Source organism: Pseudorasbora parva, chromosome 25 (genome assembly GCF_024679245.1).
Source record: "Pseudorasbora parva isolate DD20220531a chromosome 25, ASM2467924v1, whole genome shotgun sequence".
NCBI lineage: Eukaryota > Metazoa > Chordata > Actinopteri > Cypriniformes > Gobionidae > Pseudorasbora > Pseudorasbora parva.
The window spans coordinates 27,184,550-27,208,726 of NC_090196.1; the positions used below are offsets into that span (position 1 = coordinate 27,184,550).

General features: G+C 37.6%; 4 protein-coding genes across 6 annotated transcripts in view; 3 read left to right on the forward strand and 1 right to left on the reverse strand.

Annotated features, from left to right (window-relative positions):
• Window positions 1-299: 299 nt before the first annotated feature.
• Window positions 300-9,129, reverse strand: kcnj11l (potassium inwardly rectifying channel subfamily J member 11, like). The gene is made up of 6 exons (XM_067437035.1): window positions 8,979-9,129; window positions 7,944-8,134; window positions 7,621-7,857; window positions 7,257-7,526; window positions 4,846-5,053; window positions 300-2,433 (listed from the first exon to the last, which is right to left on the reverse strand). The coding sequence occupies exons 2-6, from the start codon at window positions 8,100-8,102 to the stop codon at window positions 2,006-2,008; spliced, it is 1,302 nt and encodes a 433-aa protein (XP_067293136.1). The 5' UTR covers window positions 8,103-8,134; window positions 8,979-9,129; the 3' UTR covers window positions 300-2,005.
• A 40-nt stretch (window positions 9,130-9,169) lies between these two features.
• bet1l (Bet1 golgi vesicular membrane trafficking protein-like) lies at window positions 9,170-10,500 on the forward strand. Its single transcript, XM_067437049.1, has 4 exons — window positions 9,170-9,397; window positions 9,612-9,697; window positions 9,788-9,844; window positions 9,932-10,500. The coding sequence occupies exons 1-4, from the start codon at window positions 9,376-9,378 to the stop codon at window positions 10,097-10,099; spliced, it is 333 nt and encodes a 110-aa protein (XP_067293150.1). The 5' UTR covers window positions 9,170-9,375; the 3' UTR covers window positions 10,100-10,500.
• A 1,559-nt stretch (window positions 10,501-12,059) lies between these two features.
• arpp19b (cAMP-regulated phosphoprotein 19b) lies at window positions 12,060-14,523 on the forward strand. 2 transcript variants are annotated; one of them, XM_067437048.1, is made up of 4 exons: window positions 12,060-12,156; window positions 12,274-12,312; window positions 12,692-12,814; window positions 13,732-14,523. In XM_067437048.1, the coding sequence occupies exons 2-4, from the start codon at window positions 12,274-12,276 to the stop codon at window positions 13,900-13,902; spliced, it is 333 nt and encodes a 110-aa protein (XP_067293149.1). In that variant the 5' UTR covers window positions 12,060-12,156; the 3' UTR covers window positions 13,903-14,523. The 2 variants fall into 2 exon arrangements, with proteins under 2 accessions (XP_067293149.1, XP_067293148.1); XM_067437047.1 differs by having other exon boundaries at window positions 12,111-12,312.
• Window positions 14,524-15,610: 1,087 nt separating this feature from the next.
• Window positions 15,611-24,177, forward strand: part of myo5ab (myosin VAb) — a 109,206-nt gene continuing 100,639 nt past the window's right edge. For both annotated transcript variants that reach the window (XM_067437002.1, XM_067437003.1), the window contains exons 1-6: window positions 15,611-15,784; window positions 16,250-16,360; window positions 20,665-20,836; window positions 22,159-22,303; window positions 22,384-22,540; window positions 22,659-22,802. In XM_067437002.1, coding sequence (XP_067293103.1) covers window positions 15,758-15,784; window positions 16,250-16,360; window positions 20,665-20,836; window positions 22,159-22,303; window positions 22,384-22,540; window positions 22,659-22,802 — 756 coding nt within the window. In that variant the 5' untranslated portion in view covers window positions 15,611-15,757. The remainder of the gene's footprint in view (window positions 15,785-16,249; window positions 16,361-20,664; window positions 20,837-22,158; window positions 22,304-22,383; window positions 22,541-22,658; window positions 22,803-24,177) is intronic.

A 24,177-nucleotide genomic window follows, 5' to 3' on the forward strand; every position in this document is an offset into this window, starting at 1 on the left:
CAGTTAAATTCAGCACCTAAAGCAGAAACCTTACGGTAATTACGACATGGTGTAAACGCACCTTAACACTGAGTAAAAAAGAGGACTAAATGTATTCAGTCCTAGACCGCTGAGTGGATTTAAAACAGCCGATTTTAAAATCTCCACCATCTGAACACAGATGTACCAGCTTCCCTCTGAATACCAATCGCCGCAAAGTCTCTAAAAGTAAACTCTGCCCAGCTGTTGACCCATAATCCTGTGATATAACATGCACGTTTTCCCAAAAAAAGTCAAGAAAACACCAGGAAGTCCCTTCAGGCAGAGATACAAAATGTCATATACTTTATTAAATACATGAAATGCACAAAATAAATCAACCCGCTGATATGTAAACAGTTAAATCAACATGGAATGTATTATCTAGTGGTCATTTAAATAGCTTAGGGTGAACACAAACATGATGTGTTCAATCAGGTCCTATAGTTCACACAAAATTGCACAAGGTAAACACACAATATGTCAACATTTACAGTCAAAGTAAAAACAAAAAGGTCATGTAAACACGATCACATCTCATAAAACAAGATGAGGACACAAAAAGGCAAAGAACTGGAATATTTCTTAAAGGGTTTATGGTAACGAAACCCAACATACAAACATATACAGCTGCCTCATGTTTGCTTCAACAGCAGCAGCAATATATTTTAGTCTGGGTAGATGCCACATTTAATTTGACATGACTGAAAACAAAAGCTGTGGATTATAGAATGACAGTTTGTGCCACACAAAAAGCTTTTTTTTTTTATTTCACTGCACTTCTTTTCCATTGTTTTTCTATGTAAACATAAGCTAGACATATTTTGTGGTAAAAAAAACAAGAACATGTTGTTAAAGTCGCGCAAACATAGGTCAAACGCATCTGTTAGTTAGACACTAATTGGGCCCTATCACCCTATTTTATTCGGCCCTATTTTACTGCGCCAAGTCAAAGTATTTAAACTTACGAAGTACATTATACTCATCCTTTTTAACCCGCTTAGAAAAGCGCCACGTTTTATTTAGTGTCACCATACTTGATCATTCAACTATTCGTGTATCTGTATTTAAATAGGGGAAACGTGGAGGTGTTTGGTCGCTTCTAACTTGATCTCTGTTTGGCAACTAATGAATGAACTGGGCTTAGTGGGCTAAGCTAAATGCTATCAGATCGTCACCGCGCGTCAGAGAGATTAAGTGCACGCACTGAGACAAAAGAGGTATGTGTCAACTCGTTTTAGTTAAGGGAATAACATAGTTTAATATGAAAAAGAGGTGGAGTATCCCTTTAAATAAACGAGCCAATCGCATATTGGTGAAGTCATTGCATCACTGCAGATGCCGTTAGAACCTTGTGTTGGTATGAAAAGTCAGTCTTCTTTTCTAACGCTATTTATAAGTCTCTTGTTGTCAGATTTCATTAGCGATTTCAAAAATGAAATTTAAACGTAAGCTTGGATGAACAGCTTTGGAGAATTTTATATTTCCCTTTCCAAAGATATAGGAGCTGCACTTGCGTGACTGAAACAGCTGCCTGAGAGGCATTGCAAAGATGGCCGCCGAGTGAAATGACTTTCCTGAAAGGGACTTTGGTTTAGTGCGTTTACATAGTGGCACAGTGGAACACAAAAAAAAACTTCTGTGGAAGTTTAGAATTGACAGTATTTACTGTACTTCTACGCCTCACAGCCTCCTTTTTATTCTCATCAAACTATTTATGCCGTCTACCCTAACTAGGCTCCAAGCCTTGCACAAGCACCACTTTTTTCTGTCAAAACAATCGTAAAATTCATTATATTGCCGGCAGAGAAGGATGAAATCTACAAGAAATTCTCAGTTGTTCATGTTTTGACCGTTTACAAAACATGTGTAGTATAAAACCTATTTGAGACCTATATAATATGTTTGACTATTAACTGAACTAGTATCCCCAGTAACTGCTAGATCATTTTTACTACCATATTTTAAAAACAAAAAAAATTGTGCTCTAATCGCTCATGTCCTCTATTGTCTCTTCCACAATCTCTCTGCCTATCTCCTCAAGTTTCACCGTTTTCTTTTGACCCTTCTTCTCCTCCTCTTTCTCCGCTGTTACGTACCACGGCTTGGCTGCCGCGTCATCGCAGGCCCTGCCGCCACCCCTCCTGTACCCGCCCCGTCCCGCTCTCACCAGCCCCCAGCCCTGAGGTTTACCCTCATGGGGGCCGCTGTCCTGCACGCCCCTGGTCTGGTCCAGCTCCTTGGCACTGAGGGCCGGCATCCGGACAGGAACTGTGTTCCCAAATTTGGAGTAGTCGACTGAGTAGCGGCCATCCTCCTCCGTCATAATGGAGACGAAACGCCGACCCCACAAGATCTCCTCTGGTGTGTAGGATGTGCGGGCCTGCATTGTGATGCCGGTGGTCTCCACAACACCTGGTAGAACAGACACAAAGGCTCTGCTTCAAAAACTAGGGAACAATATAGGCAGCAACCCTATAAGATAGCATCTTTTAATTTTCACTTTTTCTTTTCAATTTTGTTAGTGTTCACTCTTTCATTGCTCGTTTTTGTTTTGTTTTGTTTTCTAGTTTCAGTTTATTTAGTTTTTTATTTGAGTTTTAGTAATTTAGGGCTGCCAAAGTACATTTCTCTAGTTTTTTTTTATATATATATATATATATATATATATATATATATATATATATATATATATATATATATATATATACAGTCTTGTTCAAAATAATAGCAGTGCAATGTGACTAACCAGAATAATCAAGGTTTTTAGTATATTTTTTATTGCTACGTGGCAAACAAGTTACCAGTAGGTTCAGTAGATTCTCAGAAAACAAACAAGACCCAGCATTCATGATATGCACGCTCTTAAGGCTGTGCAATTGGGCAATTAGTTGAAAGGGGTGTGTTCAAAAAAATAGCATTGTCTACCTTTGACTGTACAAACAGGGATTTAGCAATCCTGTGAATCACTAAACTAATATTTAGTTGTATGACCACAGTTTTTTAAAACTGCTTGACATCTGTGTGGCATGGAGTCAACCAACTTGTGGCACCTCTCAGCTGTTATTCCACTCCATGATTCTTTAACAACATTCCACAATTCATTCACATTTCTTGGTTTTGCTTCAGAAACAGCATTTTTGATATCACCCCACAAGTTCTCAATTGGATTAAGGTCTGGAGATTGGGCTGGCCACTCCATAACATTAATTTTGTTGGTTTGGAACCAAGACTTTGCCCGTTTACTAGTGTGTTTTGGATCATTGTCTTGTTGAAACAACCGTTTCAAGGGCATGTCCTCTTCAGCATAGGGCAACATGACCTCTTCAAGTATTTTAACATATGCAAACTGATCCATGATCCCTGGTATGCGATAAATAGGCCCAACACCATAGTAGGAGAAACATGCCTATATCATGATGCTTGCACCTCCATGCTTCACTGTCTTCACTGTGTACTGTGGCTTGAATTCAGAGTTTGGGGGTCGTCTCACAAACTGCCTGTGGCCCTTGGACCCAAAAAGAACAATTTTACTCTCATCAGTCCACAAAATGTTCCTCCATTTCTCTTTAGGCCAGTTGATGTGTTCTTTGGCAAATTGTAACCTCTTCTGCACATGCCTTTTTTTTAACAGAGGGACTTTGCGGGGGATTCTTGAAAATAGATTAGCTTCACACAGACGTCTTCTAACTGTCACAGTACTTACAGGTAACTCCAGACTGTCTTTGATCATCCTGGAGGTGATCATTGGCTGAGCCTTTGCCATTCTGGTTATTCTTCTATCCATTTTGATGGTTGTCTTCCGTTTTCTTCCACGTCTCTCTGGTTTTGCTCTCCATTTTAAGGCATTGGAGATCATTTTAGCTGAACAGCCTATCATTTTTTGCACCTCTTTATAGGTTTTCCCCTCTCTAATCAACTTTTTAATCAAAGTACGCTGTTCTTCTGAACAATGTCTTGAACGACCCATTTTCCTCAGCTTTCAAATGCATGTTCAACAAGTGTTGGCTTCATCCTTAAATAGGGGCCACCTGATTGACACCTGTTTCTTCACAAAATTGATGACCTCAGTGATTGAATGCCACACTGCTATTTTTTTGAACACACCCCTTTCAACTAATTCAACTAATTGCCCAATTGCACAGCCTTAAGAGCGTGCATATCATGAATGCTGGGTCTCATTTGTTTTCTGAGAATCTACTGAACCTACTGGTAACTTGTTTGCCACGTAGCAATAAAAAATATACTAAAAACCTTGATTATTCTGGTTAGTCACATTGTACTGCTATTATTTTGAACAAGACTGTATATATATATATATATATATATATATATATATATATATATATATATATATATATATATATATATATATATATATATAAGTTGCATGTGTTGTAAGGTTTCAAGTTTTATAATATACCATATATCAAAATCTTCAACTGAAATGAATTGGTGGCAATATTTCATATATTTGTATATATTTATCTATATAAAAAATAGACTGAAAGTGTACTTTCTTATTTTAGTTTAAAAGAAGTTTACTAATAGCACACTTAAATAAACTTTTTTGTAAGGGTAAAACTGTCCAAATGTATTTATAATAAAGTATTTTTATCAATACTGTTTAGTATTGAATGAAACAATAAGCTTCATCCATCTTGTATCTTTCATTTAACTCAATGCAAGGCATAATGAGATTGCCTTCACCGTGAAAAATGTATGCAATAAGTTTGTATTAGGGATTTCTTTAGAAATAGCCTTAGCTGCAATGATTCTTTAATGAAACAAAAAATATTACAATAAAGAGAAATCCACTCCATTCACCTTCCAAAATGACAATGATCTCCAGGTCTTCAGCAGCCAGCGACTGCGCTGAGACCTCGTACAGCGGACTTCCTCTGTCAATAGTGTGGCTGATTATAAGCGGAGAGACGAGGAATATGCCGTTGCTCCTGAGAGGGTTTTCCACCTGGATATCTAGCTGGCAAACAGGAATCACCTCACCCTCCGCTGTCACTGTCCGCCGAATCACCTGAGGGACAAAAGTCAAGTTTAGGGTGGAATTCAACTCAAGAAGCTCTGGACAGAACTGATGCCATAAAAGATGCCATCTTCTAAATGAACAGTTCTTAAAAGAGCCATTTTGTCTTAATGTTAAGAACATTTTAATAATCTTAAATAGGCTACCTTTTTACACTCTAAAAATGTCATGGATTCAAGAATTTTAAAGGGATGGTTCACCAAAAAATTAAAATGTGATGTTTATCTGCTTACCCAGGGCATCCAAGATGTAGATGTGTTTGTTTCTTCAGGAGAACACAAATGAAGATTTTTAACTCCAACCGTTGCTCGTACATTGCATGTCAATGGGGTGTATTTCTATGAGAGTAAAAAACACACAGACATACGAATCAATATTAAACCCTGTTACTCGTGGCGACACATTGATGTCTTAAGACACGAAACGATTGTTTCTGTGAGAAACCCAACAGTTTTGATATCATTTTTTTCCTCAAATACAACACTGTACAACAGCCGCAAGCGCGCATCACTTCCGCTGGATGAGGTCAAAATACACAATATGGTGTGTGATACGCACAAGACATCACTTCTGCCACTTGTATCCCATTGAGATACACCATATCATGTACATTTGACCTCATCCAGCAGAAGTGATGCCACAGGGATGGCTGTTGGACATAGTGTTGTATTTCAGGTAAGAAATTATATAAATACTGTTGGGTTTTTCACAGAAACTGATTGTTTCGTGTCTTAAGACATTAATGTATCACCACGAACAACAGGGTTTAATATGGATTCGTATGTCTGTGTGTTTTTTACTCTCATAGAAATACACCCCATTGACATGCCTTATACGAGCAACGGCTGGAGTTAAAAATATTCATTTGTGTTCTCCTAAAGAAACAAACTCACCTGCATCTTGGATTCCCTGTGCAGGTAAAGCAGATAAACATCACATTTTGATTTTTGGGTTAACTATCCCTTTTAAAGGGGGGGTGAAACACTCAGTTTCAGTCAATCTCATGTCAATCTTGAGTACCTATAGAGTAGTATTGCATCCTTCATATCTCCGAAAGAAAGTCTTTAGTTTTATCATATTTAAAAAAAATATATAGGCTGTTCCGTGTCTTTCCGGAAAAAACCGAGCGCCTGGAGGCGTATCGTGTGGGCGGAGCTAAAGAATGATGAATGCGCACAAAGCGGTGACGTCCTCAAGCGTGGAGAAACCCATCTATCTCAGCTAATACAGATAATGATCCACAATTAAATCTGAGGCTGAAATAAATTGAACACGAGAAACGGCAACATCAGGACGTCCATCTCTGTGGTATGTACTGTATTTAGGGGCCTCTGTGTGTCTTTACTCGCAGTTTATGAGGACATGATTCGGTTTATGGACTATTGTATGTGACTAAGTTAGACCTTAGAAGTAGCAAGCAAAACGGTTTTGCACCTCAGAGTCAGACTAGTGTAAAGTTATACAGAACAACAATGGAGTAACCGTTAGCGCATTTGAATGACGAAGCACGCGATCGTGTCGTTTACTGATGTTTACTCACGCGACGATAGCCAATAGCAGAGACATTTGAAACAGATTTACTCACCGGCTGCTTCCAAAGCAGGACCGAACCTTTATCGCTGGGACCGCTCTGTCAAAAACACACTTCTTTGGTATGATTTGGTAAAGTCCTGTGACAGCAGTGGCGTGGAAATCCACTTTGAGACGCGACTGAAGCGATGCCTTGAAGCTTCCCGTCATTTCTGCGTTCAAATCGGTTACGAATCGGTAACACCATAAGTGTTCACGGACGACTGGATCTGCAGCTGAGAGACTGTTTTCGGCGTGCATTTCCTCTCTCTCGATCTAGTCACGCGCGCGCGCACCCTGCCGGGAGAAGAGCCCGTACGGCCCATACAAGGACCTTCCGTTTCTATTAACGTCAAGTAGACCCATACTCGAAAAAAACTCTCCGAAACTTGTGAGAAACCGGAAGGAGTATTTTTGACACAAAAATACTCTATCAAACGTCCAACATTAGTTTTTGAAATTTTGTCTATGTTTAGGATGGGAATCCAAGTCTTTAACAGTGTAAAAAGCTCAGTATGCATGATACAGCATTTCACCCCCCCCCTTTAAATGGTTTTGTGGATGTTAAATGTGGAACTGAATAAAAAAAGGCTTAATTTTTAAGAGAGCAGAAGATATTTGTCACCTGCAGCTGAATGGTGGCCGAGATGATCATGCTCTTCCTCAGATCCCCGACGCGGAACATAAACGTTGGTCTGCCGTTCCGCGGGGCAATGACTGCGTTCCGCGAGAAGATGAGGGTTTCTGCTCGCCGGTTAGCTTGAGCCGTCTTCATGAACACGCAGCCCAGCATGATGGCGTTGATGATCAGACCCAGAATGTTCTGGATGATGAGGACTACGATGGCCAGCGGACATTCCTCCGTCACCATTCGTCCTCCGAAACCAATAGTGACCTGATATTACGGACACATGTTTTCATTATCTTAACTTTTAACTTCACACTAGGTGCACTAAGCTCAGCTGATACGAGATACGGTCGTCATTTACCTGAACCTCAATGGAGAACAGAAAAGCAGATGTGAAGGAGTGAATGGAAGTGACACACGGCACAGGTCCGGGCTCGTTGGGATCTCGAGGCTCCAGATCACCGTGAGCGAATGCCAAGAGCCACCAAACCATGGCAAAGAGCATCCAGGAGCAGAGGAATGCCGAAGTGAAGATGAGGAGGGAATGCTGCCATTTCAGATCCACCATTGTGGTGAAAACATCTTGGAGAAACCGGCCCTAAGAGGCAATACAAGTCATCATGGCATCTGTTGTCTAATAAAATGTTACACAACGATATATTTGAGTTGATCTGTGCATCGCACCTGTTCTCGTATATTCTTGTGGGCAACATTACACGAGCCACTCTTGGTGATGAAACGCGCCCTCTGTGACTTTGGTCGGATGCGACTGGGTTGTGTGGCATCCTCAGCGAGTCGTGTCAACAGGAACCCATCAGGCATAAGGCCTTTGCGGGCCAACATTATGACAATCTGTGGCTGATTGGTGCTCCACACTACAAAAAGAACAGATATATAAATATATCTGAAGAAACAGATATATAAATTCAATTTGAATATACATTGGCATGAAGAGTTTGACTATTTAACACATTTAAAAAAAAAAAAATACAAATACATTTTTATGATGCAATTTAAACTTTTTTCACCTACACCGAAAAAATATGAAGGCCTATTTTTAAGGTGTGTATGTGTGTGTGGAGAGAGATTACATGAATTACAGTCGGGTTCAAACATCTGAGACCACTAGTGAAAATCCTTGTTTTGCATTATTTAATGATTCAATATGAAAAATTTAACTACAAATTATATATTTTTCAAATACATATTTAAATCATTATATTCTAATATATATAAATTTAACCGAAACCTTTGCATGATTTAAAAAAAAAGGTTTGTGCTTGGAATAATTGCAATTCAATTTAATATTTAATATGCATATTTCAATGCATATTAAAGCCACGTAGGGCGTTGTATTCTACATGTATAAAGATCGTACAGGATTTAGACAACAGTGGTGTTTGTGATCATTCAACACAAACACTGAAATATCCCAAATCACCCTTCTGTTAAAACATCAACAATATAACAGTTAATTATATTTTTAAAAATCTCAATTTTCCCCGCTTTATGTTGTGTATCTTGAAATATATTCTTCGATAGATATTTCATTATTATAGTCTAATTCATTGCATCTTCATTACAAAAACGCACACACGCAGATAGACATACAAATATTATCGCATTTAATTATGTAACTTAATCCTTGTTTTTGCATTTTGAAATTCGTCGTTATGATAGAATAATTAATCGTTATGCATTATAACATAATATGCTTACCAGCACAGCAGTGACACGCGCTGTTTATTTCATATCGATGTCGTTTAAAAAAATATTAACCGAACAAAATGTTTAAACAGCAAACACAAGCAGATGGCTGGCTACGAAGCTTATGCAATCAGACAGAGAGTCCTTATGATAAAAAAATGAATGACTGGCGGACAAACATATCCCACAATCCTCTCGCGGCTGCTGCGCTACAGTGTACGCTGCGCTGCTCAGCGGGTCGCTTTGTGATGATAACTGCGCTTTTTTACAGTTGTCAACAATTTTACAGAACTCATATGTGTTGGTATTTGTTTTAAACGTCATTTAAGGTTAAAAAGATCAGGTTTTGTTGGTGTCTGGTGTGTTTTAAGGTGTTTTTCTGGGTTGTTAGCTGATTAGCTCTTTAAAAATGGCTGATTCGTGGAATCGAGGTAAGTGACACGTAGCAGTTTTCTTTTAATATACAGCTATTTTTTTCATGTCGACTATTTTATTAGTATATCCACAAACTATTTTAATGTTATGAGGTTATTGTTGATGTTTCCAGTATAGGTCAACTTGAATCTGAACGTGTTCTGATATGAAGTCATATTGGTGTAACTTGACAAAATTACTTAATAACAGTGGATTTTGTGTAATTGACAGGACATGGCGCTGTGGATGACATGCTGGACGCTGAAAACAAGCTGATGGCAGAAAATCTGGCCAGTAAAGTCTCTAGACTCAAGTCTGTAAGTCAGATATAAACACTGTAGACTAGTGTGATTTTTAATATAAGTGGTCATGTTGTGGCATTTAAATGTCTTTGGTCTTATCCACAGCTGGCATACGACATTGACAAAGAGGCTGAGGAACAGAATGCCTACTTGGATGGCATGGTGTGTGTATCAAATTGTTGATGTTGTATTTGCAGTGTTTGCACATGGGTGTAACTCATCATGTGTTTCACATCCTTGCTTACTCAGGACTCCAATTTTCTCAGTGCAACTGGCCTGCTGACTGGAAGCGTGAAGAGGTTTTCCACAATGGTACGATCCGGCCGGGACAACCGAAAGATCCTGTGTTACGTGTCCATCGGCCTGGTTGCGATCTTCTTCCTCCTGTACTATCTAGTAACACGGATCCAAAACTAACGTGTCATTTGCTAATGCTTAACTAAGTTTCTCAGTTTTATGAGAATTTTTGGGGATTCTCTGTTTGATCCTATTATGAGATTTCAGTGATGTGTACACCGGATGTCTTTCCATTAAAATTAATAAAGAAAGACTCCAGTTTGAGGAGGATTTATCACATTTAACTCTAATCAAACCCTTTGTTTACACTCTCAAAAGTGGTCTCTTCAGTGTATATTTTTTATTCTTGTTCGAAAGAACCATGCCACGGACCAATATTTGTTTAATTTCAAATTAATTAAAAACATTTCTTTTAAAATTCCATGATTTATATTTTTATCATTGTAGAATATGTAAGAAAATGGAACTAACATTTGTGTTCTAAAATTATGTAAATGAAAATAAATTTTAATGCGACTGCTTCCATTGTGTTTTTCTTGTGCTTTTTTATTCAGGTTCGAGAAGTTCTTATGTGATACATGTTTAAAACTATTTGACATATCTGTCCCTCAAAATCATGAAATCAAACATCAAAATGTATGCAAATTAAATCAATATTAAAATCTGAAAATGTTTGATTAGGTTGGACATGCTGGTGGGGAAAATGCTTTCTAACTCGCTCCTCCAAAATACCCCAAAGTGGCTCAATAATATAAATAATATGGGAGATGTTCATCTTCACTTTCATGTTCATCAACGCATTCTGTAAACAATCTTGCTGTGTGTATTGGTGCATTAACATGTTTATACGCGGCACCCCCTTCGGGGTACAATGTTTGAACCATCAGGTGCACATAGTCCTCTAAAATAGACCTTGGCAGTGACGTGCCCATCAAGCACAGTGCCCTTATATTTGGGGCTTCTCCACATTGTAACTCCCACAGATTTGGGAAATTCAGTGAAGGGGGCTCATCAGAGCAATACATGTTTCATTTAGGTTTTATATTTTTTGCACACAAACCCAGACATCCCTTTTGCATCTCAGTCCTGCTGGATATGGTTCGTCCTGTGGTGGTATGCGAACACTACCCTGGATACCATAGCTTGATACACCACAAAGACTCGCTGTCCGGTTCACAGATGGGCCAACGAGACGAGCACCAACTATTTTTCCTCTTTTAAACTATGATATGTGTCTAATTATGTTCTGTGGATTGCAATAATTTATTATTTAATTAGCTATTGCTCTGCTAATTCAAGCTTCACACTCTACTCTTACTGAGGAAGTGTAAAATTGTGAAAATTGTCCACCAGGCCACCATATATAGGTGTGAAACATTATATTGGCCAGTGTTTTATTGTCCAACCCCTGTATATGTAACACATTTTCCAGTTCTAGCTAAAAGAGATTTTTTAACCTTATAAAATATACTGTTCTTATATTAAATACATACATTTTCAAGGCCTTGAAAACAGGAATGGGACATCCTCAAACTGTTCCCACAAAGTTGGGAGCATGAAATTGTCCAAAATGTCTTGGTATGCTGAAGCATTAAGAGTTCCTTTCAATGGAGGAACTAAGGGGCTGAGACCAACCCCTGAAAACAAGCCCACACCATAATCCCCCTCCACCAAACTTTACTCTTGGCACAATGTCCTGTACTCCTGGCAACCGCCAAACCCAGACTCGTCCATCGGCTCGCCCAAGAGAAGCGTGATTCGTCACTCCAGAGAGCACGTCTCTGCTCTAGAGTCCAGTTTTATACACTTTTAGCCATGGAAGTGATTGTAACGCCTGAGTGGAATGATTTGGAGGGGTGTCCCAATATTTTTGACAGTAATGTACCCGAATGTGATTGATAGTTCTTCATACTAGTTAATCTAGCATACTTCTAAAACTGTCCACCTAAAGGTTGTGGTACATGTGTCCATGTGCTGTGAAATATTTAAATATTTTTAAAGTAAACATGAATAATAACTTATCCTCCCGAGTAACATTTCGAGACACTTTCGAGAACATTTCGCTGTTCTCCTCCTGTCCGCGAGGCGGCGGTGCTGTTAGGTGACTGTGTGAGCCGCTTTCTGTTTCTCTCGAAGAAGAACATTTAGGATTTTCAAGACAGCAACCGCATCAGAGGGTCAGTTAACGTTATCCGCCTGACAGCTCTCCGAGGGCGAAGCAAAGCCAAGTATTTTTGTTGTGTTTCGTTTTTTTTCTTTTGTGTGTTTTTTATTTGTGCATTTAATTTGTCCAGATGTCCGGTGAAGTGGAGGCGAGCACAGAGGAGCAGCAGGTTCGCTCATTCAAACACGTTTAAGAGGCCGTAGCCCATCTGACAATGCGATTGTGCTGATGCAGTAATGTCGCCTTATTGTTTAAATAATAATATATAAATTAATCTATTAGTTCTATTAAAATGAAAGCTGCTGGACCATATGCAACAACTGTTTTTATAATCTTTTTTATTTGTTGCATTATAGAAAATAGATCAATCAACTTTACTTTTTAAGGGGGCAAATATAATGTCACATGACTAATCATTGCTGTTTTTCTGTTTATGCTGCTGTTAATTCAATGTACTTTTACTGATTTGACCTGTAACTTTCATTAATCTGTTTCCTGTGGTTTATAAAATTTATTTTGAAGTGGTTTTGTTCCCACATCTAATGTAGGAGATGCAGGACACTGTTGTAAGTCCAGAAAAAGCTGAGGAGGTCAAACTGAAGGCCCGATACCCTCATCTGGGGGCTAGGCCTGGCGGGTCGGATCTGTTGCGAAAAAGACTACAAAAGGGGGTACGTGTTCATAAGAGATGGGGTCATTTCACACAATTTATATTGTCATTACTCACCCTCCTAACCTGTAAGATGTTGTTCCTAACCTGTAAGACTTCGGTTCATCTTTAGAACACAAATGAAGATCTTTTTGAAGAAATCTGAGAGTCATCTGTCCCTCCACTGACAGCTATGAAACTAGCAATGAGGTTCATTGTCGTGTTACGCAGCACGTTTGAGCTTCTCAAGAACCTATGAGGTTCATTCTTGTGTTACGCAGCACGTTTGAGCTTCTCAAGAACCAATGAGGTTCATTCTCGTGTTACGCAGCACGTTTGAGCTTCTCAAGAACCAATGAGGTTCATTCTCGTGTTACGCAGCACGTTTGAGCTTCTCAAGAACCAATGAGGTTCATTCTCGTGTTATGCAGCAAGTTTGAGCTTCTGCAGGAACCAATCAGGAGGTCAAGCAGGTTTGGATGAGCTTGTTTGCTGATCAGTATTTAAATGTAAATACAATTCTAAATCTCTTCATCATATAATGCGATCGTGTCTCTTTGGACTTAACTGCTTAATATGGATTAGTTTTATATCTATGCACTTTTTGAAGTGGTAGTTGTGTAGCTGCCTAAGGAGGGACAGAAATCTCTCATCTCAGATTTCGTCAAAAAGATCATTTGTTTTCTGAAGATGATCAAAGTCTTACGGGTTTGGAACGACATGAGGGAGGACGAAATGACAATCTTTGGGTGAACTAACCCTTTAAAACTGTGATTAATTCAACCTATTGATTGATTGCAGACCAAAATTTATTATTTTTACTAATTCTGGTATATTTACATGGAATATTTTCATACAAAAATGTTCATGAATATGAATGGTCCCTATCAAATAAAATAACAATAAATAATGGATGTTTTTGTTTCTTTTGCCTTGCAGCAAAAATACTTTGACTCTGGCGACTATAACATGGCCAAAGCCAAGATGAAGAACAAGCAGCTCCCGACTGCAGCGGCGGAGAAGGAAGAGATCACCGGAGACCACATTCCCACCCCTCAGGACATTCCCCAGCGGAAACAGTCTCTGGTGGCCAGCAAACTCGCCGTCTGATGCCCTTCCTGCTCTTTCCATCTCTGTTATGCTTCCTTATCTGTCATTGTTTTGTCTTTCTTTTGCTGTCTTTTCTTACTCTTTTTGTCTTTGGCTGTAGAAACGCTCTCAATATAATATTTTGACAATGAAATGTGCAGATTGCTGCTACCAATGCACCTGGATTTAACCGTACAGTTAAATGAATTGCATTAATGCCAAGGTTTAATCTGACCGACTTGAGTCGGATCAGCGTTATTTTAGGGTTTTACACTTTTTCCATCTTTTCAACCACTTGTTTGTGCATGTCTTGAGAAAAGACCTGGACTGATATGGACTGGACTTGAAATAATCACATCCACCTCTTCTGCCAAAACTGTGCCTGTTGGAAGAAACAAAAGGCCTCGTAGACGTTGGCTGGTTGAACTCACGCTCTTAAAGTTTTTGTTCGTTGAGATGTGCTGTTTGCCTCCTGCTTGTTGATTATGGAAATGGCCTTGACTGTGAGTTCACCCACATTGAGGAGAGTGTACTAGGTCTATGTTGTGTTGCCAGAACAACTGAAATGATTTCTCTGAGCTGTTCAAATGTTTACTATCACAACTGTGCCAATTGTTTTGTAAATAAAGAAGTTTTGCACATTTGCTTTGTGACTATAATTGTTTCACGATTAGTGTTTTTGTAATTTAAACGTAGTAGTATTGCTGTTAAATTAAAGAGAGTTATTTTAAATACTTAGAAAAATTGAATGGAGCCAAAAGCATTGCTGTCATTTAACAATATCTTTTGGTGAAATGCACTCTTTTTTTTATGTCATCCATATTCTAAGTTCATTTATAATTAGCAAAAAAAATAATAATAATTTACGCCACTCTTCGTCAAGGTGGCTTTTCTATTCTTTTTTGTGACTATAATGTTACCAAAAACCAACACGATGATCAAACAGCCTCTGGCAGAGCAGAGAAGACAGATATACAAATAACCAGCTCACATTTGGAGTATGTATACTTTTTTTTATATACCTATTCGTGGGTGGGTTGCAGTAACTCACAATCGCCATAAGGTGCCACTGTTTCTACGCCTGTCATTGACACGGCGACTATTTTTTCCTCTGTGTAACAATAAGTGAAATAAAACTGAAAAATAAAGTATATTTTACTGTGAAATAACAAAAGAAAGGGAATGGTTCGTTCCTATATCCGGCATGCTAAAAAGAAACTGGCAAGGATGATTTCCACTTAGAAATAGAACAAGTGGGAAGAATACGGCACATGAAATAGGCGTGGTTTGGAACTGCGGAAGTTTTTTGTAATTGGTGACATATAAATAATATTTTACTTTATACCAAAATATTATACCTACTATTAAATAACATTGCGCTTTTTACAATCTACTTACATTTAATTGGCTATCGAAGTTTACCAGTGTCTTCCGTTGTCACGTGGTATCTGTTACTTTTCTCAGCGGTGTCAGGGTGGACCACAAAAAAACAAAAACGGGTGTTAGTTTCCATTTGTATGCCAGATATTTGTCTTCATATTAATATGTTAACTCATTTGTGTACACACATTTTCATGGAGATAAAAACCCTGAGATTTGAATGCAGCGCAATGGAGGAATCAGCGTTTTGAGTTTTGTTTTGAGCCGCCGCGCGCCCCCTGGCGGATTACAGCGTCATTACCCACAGTAACAGCTGGTAATTATTAAACTGTGCCACTCAATGGATTTCCCCGGCGGCTGTCCTGTCACACTTCTTCCACACCACAAGCCAAGAGATTGCAGAAACTTTAGCGTTTCTCAATGTCTGTTTTCTAAATCGTAGCAGACGCAGAGAGTTGCGATGTTTCTGGAGTAACGGGAGTTCAGGCGGAGCTCAATGGCAGCGCCGGAGCTTTACTCAAAGGTATGAGAGTTTAAACCCCGCTAATTTCACAGCTGAGCAATGGAAACATTTGAAACATTGTGTGTTAAAATTAACAGTACTGTTCCTTGTGTGGGAGAACTTTAAAGTGGCTACTGAAATTTAAGGATATTTGTTTTGTTTGTTTAATCGTCAAACATTCATCAGTTTTATCCAAAAAATAAACACTGAACATTTAAAATATATTTAATTGTTTTAAATATGAGAGCACTGATAAAACAATCTGATGATTAATTTAGAAAAACTTAACTTTAAAAAATAAAAATACATTTAAATAATGAATCTAAGTTGCATCTCTAATAGGTAAATCAGTACTATATATATATTGTATATAATACAATATTTAAAATGTGAATGCATTGATAAAACATATGTATGTTTGATTAAAGTTGAAGTGATGCATCTGCTTTGAATTGCTTTAAATAAATACTGTTATTCAAACTGCAGTATGCTCGAGTCTGGATCCCAGACACCACAGAGGTGTGGAGATCAGCAGAGCTGACCAGAGACTACAGGCCCGGAGACACCGTCCTACATCTACAGCTGGAGGATGAGACGGTGAGAGCCTCAAACACTCGTCATGCTTTCACTAGGGTAGTCCTGGACTAAAATGCATGTTTGAGCTGGTTTGACTGAAAGCATCTTGCATAGACATATCTCTTAAAATATGTCAGTGCCATTGTTTTGTCTGGAGATGTACACCAGTTTTTTTTTCTAAGGCACATTTATGAAAGCTATCCTGGCTTATTCTAAACATTGTTTGTGAAACTGGGCCTGTCTTCAAAAAGTTTTCCACATGCACCCTGTTCTGTTCATCTAATGGTAGAGGAACCCTGATTTGATCTGGGTATGATGAAGGAAAAGCATGACACAAATTGGATCAGATTAGGTGGTTTAAAGGGATAGTTCACCCAAAAATAAAAATTATCCCATGATTTACTCACCCTCAAGTCATCCTAGGTGTATATGACATCCATCCATCCATCCATCCATCCATCCATCCATCCATCCATCCATCCATCCATCCATCCATCCATCCATCCATCCATCCATCCATCCATCCTTCTGAAGCTAATCAATGCTATATCAAGATCAATATCCATATTTAAAATTTTATAAACCGTAATCTCTAACTTTCACCAACTGTTGTACACACGTTTACTAGTGATGGGGAAAACAAAAAGCTTTGAACCAATTGCATCACAAAATGATTCACTGTTTTGAAGCGTTCGAAATGCCACACACTGGTCAAAACAGTCTAAATGCAACAAAAACATGCATTAAAAACATCTTTTACAAACACATTTCAGATGTTTTATTGAAAGTATAATCTGTCAGATGTAATTAACTAATCATCTAATACCATTAAATATTAAGTGTCTGTATAATATGTATTATTTTATCAATTTTCAGTGCTTGTTTATTTGTTCTTTTGGTGGGTCAGCTAAACAGACTATTAACTACTATTATTCCTTTTAATCATACAAATAACTCATTAAAACGTAATAATGGACGTTTCAAAACAGTTATGATGTAACAAACATATGTAATTTTTTCTTACAAAAAGGCCTCGCTTCATGATTAACCTTTATTAACCCATCGGAGCTGTGTGGAGCATTTTTATGATGGATGGATGCACCTTTTTGGACTTCAAAATCTCATCCTCCATTCACTGCCATTATAAAGCTCTGAAGAGCTGGAACATTTTTTAAGTATAACTCTGATTGTATTAGACTGAAAGTAGAATGTCATATACACCTAATCTGATCACCTAGGATGACATGAGGGTGAGTAAATCATGGGGTAATATTCATTTTAGGGTGAACTATCCCTTTAAAGCTTTTGAGTCAGCACTGAGTCAAGTTTGAGGCAGAGTTGAGTCAGACTGGTGGTGAACAGGACGTGTGGAAAAAATAATGGGTGTGGAGTTCCAACTCTAGCATATTTCTGTAACTACACCCATTGCTCTCCCCACAGTTTATTTCGCTGGTGCCAACTGGTAACATTATCATTTGTGTAAAGTCACTAGGTCAAAGAAAATTATCTATGTAGCTTAGCATGTGGTTTTCCTGAGGTAAATGTATCTCCTGTCTGCAAGTGTGTCAGTGATAACAAAAGCTTTTGCATGTTTTACCCACAATATATAACTGCCATTTAAGCTGCATGTGTGAACAAGATGATCTGATGAACTTCCGTTCATTATAAATTTAGCTCTGCTGACAACATGCAGTCGATTATGACAAACAGAAACAAAAATTGCATTCACAGCAATGCATGTGCAGTGGAAGTTTAACTTTTACTCTGTACTTGACTACATTTTTGAATAAGTATGTGTACTCTTTACTCCAAAAGAGTGATGGAGGTATGACGTCACTTTGTAGGCCAATCAGCAGTTAGCATCGCACTGGTTCCCTCACCTATAGGCTTTTGCATTATCACTAAAAACAAGCTCTGTGATCAACAAAAGTTTCTGATGCTTGCCCGTTTTGTCCATCAAGGCATTTCTCACAGATGAACTCAACGTTATAATTTCTGAAGCTAAATGAGGTCGCCAGAAGTAAAAAGCTAAAGCTAGGCTATAAACGAAATACACCACGGTCCCACGATTTCAACATCAGCATCACTAAGCTTCAGACAACTCAGTTTTTTATCTAAAACAAAATTCCCAGAATGTTTGAGTTAGACTAGTGAGCATAATGTAAAAGTGGTCTGAGGGTAACTTTTCGTCGTGACTACATTTAATCTCCTCGACAGCCTCTGTCGTCTCATTTAGCCACTTGTTAGCAACCTTTTTCAAAACACTTAACAGCTCCAAAAGAAATCATGAGTGGGGAAGTACTGTTATAAAGTATGTTGTAGAATAAAATGTGAAAATGTCTTGAATTTGTGTTCACCACAGACCTTATTTCAGCCATTTAAACAAAATCCCATTCAAAAAGCCCAGTGACTTTGGGATGAGGTAACTGGAAGTGCTATAATGCTAACTGCGTTTTGGCTTTCATACCAGCACCACTCTATACGTTTAGATATAGATTTTGCATGGGATCTAACTATTTCTGCAACAAAAGAAGCAATATCGCCATCTACGAGGCATTAAAGGCTATATCTTGTGCATGTTGACTTCACTAACCCAATGTTCAACAAGGTTACTTTACATGAAAGTGAGAACATTAGCAAGTAGTTGTTGAACCGCAGGCATGCAATAGCCGGAGATGAAGCCGAAACCAGCACCTCCAGTGCAAGTAGGCTTTGATTCTTTCATTTTACTTAACATTTTCATTCATCCAGTGTATTTAAGATACTACATATTTGAAGGACATCAGTTTACTTATGTCGTTTTTTTTTTTAGGTTGACAATATTTTGATTACGGAAAACCAGGGGCCTGTACCATGAAGCCGGTTTAGCTGGCTAGCCAGATATGTTTTAGCTTAGTTTGTGCCAATCCTGGGTTTTAGGAACCATTAAAGTGGTTTGGCTTTTAGCTGTGTTCATCGCCATAGTAACTTGCGCTCCACGGCTAACCTGCTCCAGGGCAGGTTATGTTCTGGATATGAGATCTCAAACTGAAATTGGACCAATCAGCTGTGAGTAAAGTTGTAACGTTACACACTTCTGATGCAGTAAAGCCACTCCCCCTGTTTCTACTCCAAATTAAAGGTCACTACATAGCAAATAGTTTTTAAAGACTAAAACATCTGGCTTTTAACAATGCTTATTTATAATAATATTAATTTTGAATGATTTAGATATAATTTATGTAATTATTATACCCTTAATCAATTACACATTTATAATTTTAGTAAATTAATAATTAATTGGCACTTTGTTAAAATGTATATTAATAGCCTATATAGTCATACAAATAAGCAAAGCTGTAAAAAAATCTATTAAAAAGCTGACTGAGCTAAACGTTCAATTCTCTCTATATATCAACTAAACTATCTTCATAACTTTTACTTGCATTGACATATATTTTTTCTTTTAGTTGTCCTCTTTCATAATTAGCTATTTTCTTCTTGCTGTTTAAATTTGTTTAAATTCTATATATATTTCAATCATGTAATATTCTGCAGAAGAGCGAAATTAATCTTGCTGCTTCTCTCGTGAGAAGTGAATCTCGGTGATCCACAGCGTGTGATTGGCTGTTCACTGCTGATGTCACCTGAACTCAGGATTAAAGCCTGAATTGACAGAGAAAGCTGATGATCAGCATCATGGTACCAACAAAGCCTAAATAGAGTGGTTTGGTTTTGTCAACTCAAAACTAATCCTGTAACCCTGAGTTTGTTAATCAACCATCATGGTACCGGCCCCAGGACACTGCCTGGCAATGAGATACTTAAATGATACTCAAAGTTTACTTCATTTCAATACATTTAAAGTATGCCCCCTCTGTATGGATAGAAATTTGTTATATTAGGGCCAGGACAGGACTTGAAAACAGGACATGTCCTGGGAAAACAGGGCGTTTGGTCATCCTAGTTTTTGTGCTCTTAAGTGTAACTGAGACTTCAGTGTTTGTAGATGTTTAGGAGGCCGTTGTGTCCGCCGTGATTCACTGCAATATTGAGGTGTTCAGTATTAATGTTAGAAAATAAACATGATGGCTTTCCTCACAAATCAGCTGTTTCTTGTTTTTCACTAATGTATCTTAGAACTAACATTACTCAAGTGGTATTGGAATTGGTGACTTGTAATGGAGTCATTTTTGCTGTAAGTTATCTATACTTTTACTCTACTATGGTTTGCAAGTACTCTTTACACCTCTGGAAATGCAATAGATTCCCTTTAAGAGTGTTTATAGTTCTCCTCACTCTTCACTCCTCCGTAGCTTCAGCTGAACTCTAGTGTCTTTTCATAGGAGGTCGAGTTCAAGCTGGACCCGAAAAGTGTCATTCTGCCTCACCTTCGTAACCCGGACATCCTGGTGGGTGAGAACGACCTCACGGCTCTCAGTTACCTCCATGAACCGGCCGTGCTGCACAACCTCCGGGTCCGTTTCACAGACTCCAAGCTTATCTACACCTACTGCGGTAATGAAAAATGACTCCAACAGGCCATGACATTGCTTTCTAGATATATTAAACTCAGACTTTCCAATCTGAAAGAAATCTGTATATCTCAGGATAGTTTGTTCTATATATATATATAGACACACACACATTAAAAAAATATTTTGTATTATGTAATTAAATTTTAAAATGTCAATTTTTTTATTTAATATTTGTTTCTTTTATTGCGTATTGATTGTCTTCAATATAGTCTTTTATATTAGATTTATAATTATATAATACAATATATAATTTATATTTTTTATTTAAAAAATGTGTATGTGTGTGTGTGTGTGTGTGTGTGTGTGTGTATGTATATATATATATATATATATATATATATATATATATATTTAAATTATCTTCAATATAGTCACATTTCTAAAAAAAAGTCATATATGTATTTTGTTTTTTTAAATTATGTAATTAAATTGTAACTTTTATTTCATTTATTTTTGTGTAGTTTTGTCTAGTTATGATGGTTCGATCAGTATATAGTCAACACACACACACACACACACATACACACGCACACACACACTGTTTTTTTATTATGTAATGAATTTATCAAATGTACATTTTAATTATTTTTTTATTTTATTGCTTATTGATTGCCTTCAATATATAGCCATATGTTTTAAACAAAAGTTATATATATGTTATTTAAAAAATATATTTTATTTATTTTTGTTGAATTTTTATGTAATTAAATGTAAACACATTTTTAAATGATCTTCAATATAGTCACATTAAAAAAAAAGTTATATATATTTATTTAAAAAAATTATGTAATTAAATTGTAACTTTTTTATTATTTTATTTCATTTATTTTTGTCCCCAGATAGTTTGATCAGTATATAGTCACACACACACGCACACACATTAGGTTTTTTGTATTATGTAATTTATTTTTCAAAAGTACATTTTAAATAAAAAAAATATTTTATTGATTGTCTTCAATATATACAGTCACATTTTGTTCATTTTTTTTACAATTTTATTTTATTTATTTATTTTGTAGTGACCTGTAGACTTTGGAACGCCCATGAGTAGCAGATATTACTAGTGAATATGAACCATAAAACATGACCTAGCAGAGCTTGTGTATCATCTGCACTGCACAGCTCATTAGACTTTGAGTTATGAACTCCTGTTCTTAGATTAGACCGTTTTGCATACAGTATGCAAAGTAAAAAAAAAAAAAAAAGGCTGAACCATTGCAACTATAAAAATGCAATAATCGCACAAAAAGAACTCATGAAGTACAAATTTTTATTTATTTATTTGTTTTCAAATAAAAATAGGGATCATCCTGGTTGCAATCAATCCATATGAAAGTCTTCCGATCTATGGATCAGACATCATCAATGCTTACAGTGGGCAGAACATGGGTGATATGGACCCTCACATCTTTGCTGTATCAGAGGAGGCCTATAAACAGATGGCCAGGTATGTGCACACTGCTTATTGCAATAGAAATAGCATTTCTAAGAATATGTCTGACAGGCTATCGCTCTGCCTTCTGTAAGAGATGAGAAGAATCAGTCCATCATCGTGAGTGGAGAATCTGGTGCAGGGAAGACCGTGTCTGCCAAATATGCCATGCGCTACTTTGCTACAGTCAGCGGATCCTCTGCTGAGGCCAGCGTGGAGGAAAAAGTGCTGGCGTCCAGTCCTATCATGGAGGTGTGACCGCAGTTAGATGCCTAACTTTAAGTAGCTAGCTTTTGCGAGCCAGTTAAAACTCCCTAGACATCACAAATCTATTCCAAGAAAGTGTCATATTGAGGTTTTGTGTATGTAGGCTATAGGAAATGCCAAGACGACGAGAAACGACAACAGTAGTCGCTTTGGCAAGTACATTGAGATTGGATTTGACAAGAAGCACCACATCATAGGAGCCAACATGAGGACGTACCTTCTGGAAAAGTCTAGAGTGGTGTTCCAGGTTAGTGTTGTACTCATTCATCTCTACAAAATACAGAATTAAAGGATTTGAATGACCCATAAGCCATCAGTAATTTAAGTAAAATAAAACGTATTAGCTTTAAAGTGCCTTTTGTATTTTTTTTGTTGTTGTGAAAATTACCTTTCATGTAGTGTGTAAAGTAGTTGTTTGTGAATTTTAAAGGTGTCATGAATTGGCTTTTTACATTTTTTATAATCTTGTCTGAGGTCAACTTATGACGTTTGCATGGGTTTTACATTCAAAAGCATCATAACTAATAAGTAATAGGCTATTTTCTACACTGGTTTTGAGGCTCTCTCCTGAACACTGGGTTATGATGGGCGTGACGCACTGGAGACTTAGAAGTAAACGCCCACGGCTAGGATTGGATAAGATTTGGATATTTAATGAGCTTCAGCTCACCTGTCAATTCACATGAGGGAGGGATTGTTTTGGAAGCGGCAACCGGAATAATTCTCTGACAGGGCTCTCAAAACATCTTTATCAAACAAACACAATGATTTATCTGTCATCCACCCACGATTGATTGATTGATTGATTGATTGATTGATTGATTTAAAAAAAACATTTTTTTTTTTAATTTTATTACTTGGCCCACCCGGTTGGTGGATATAAAAGTGTGAACCGCACAGTGCTCTTCAAATATCAAGTCAAGAGAGTTAACAACGCATAAAAAAAAATTCACTAGCCTGCCGATGGGCTTACGTTTTGGTAGCCCGTCTGGAAAAAACACAGCCACGGGAAAATGTAACGCCCCCTGGCCCATAACATGACATGTCCGATCTGATCCGTTCTCATCCCAAATTGCAATGAACCGACAAATAAGGGATTCTCCAGCATGCTACGGTAGACTATGTTCTGTTAGAAATCTACACATAATATGATCTGTAACAATGCAATACTATCACACATAAAAACATGTTTTACTCACACAAGTGTGTTGCTTCATTCCTGTCCGATCCAATATAGAAGGCACAGCATTGTGTTTTAATTTTAATATGTCTGCAAATCCAGTGTTGACCTTTGTCATTTACAAACTTTATCTTGCTATGTTTGGCGTGTTTATTGCTTGTTTAGCCCCACGGGTCGGTGGTTGGGGCTACAGAAGCAGACGTACACATTATCTGTAGAGGCGGCGTTTCCCCGTTCTAATACGTCATTGATTTGAGAGCCTCATTTTCTGGGCCTGGTGTCTATAAAAGCTTTTCTTTTAGTAACAAGGAAGTTTTCAGCTCTGAAACTTACAGGATATTCTTCTATTACCATGACCTTTTATCTATCAAAAGCTCAAGGGAAAGTTGATTTCTCAATTCATAACCCCTTTAAAGGTCTGCAAAGATCAAAGTGCATGAAA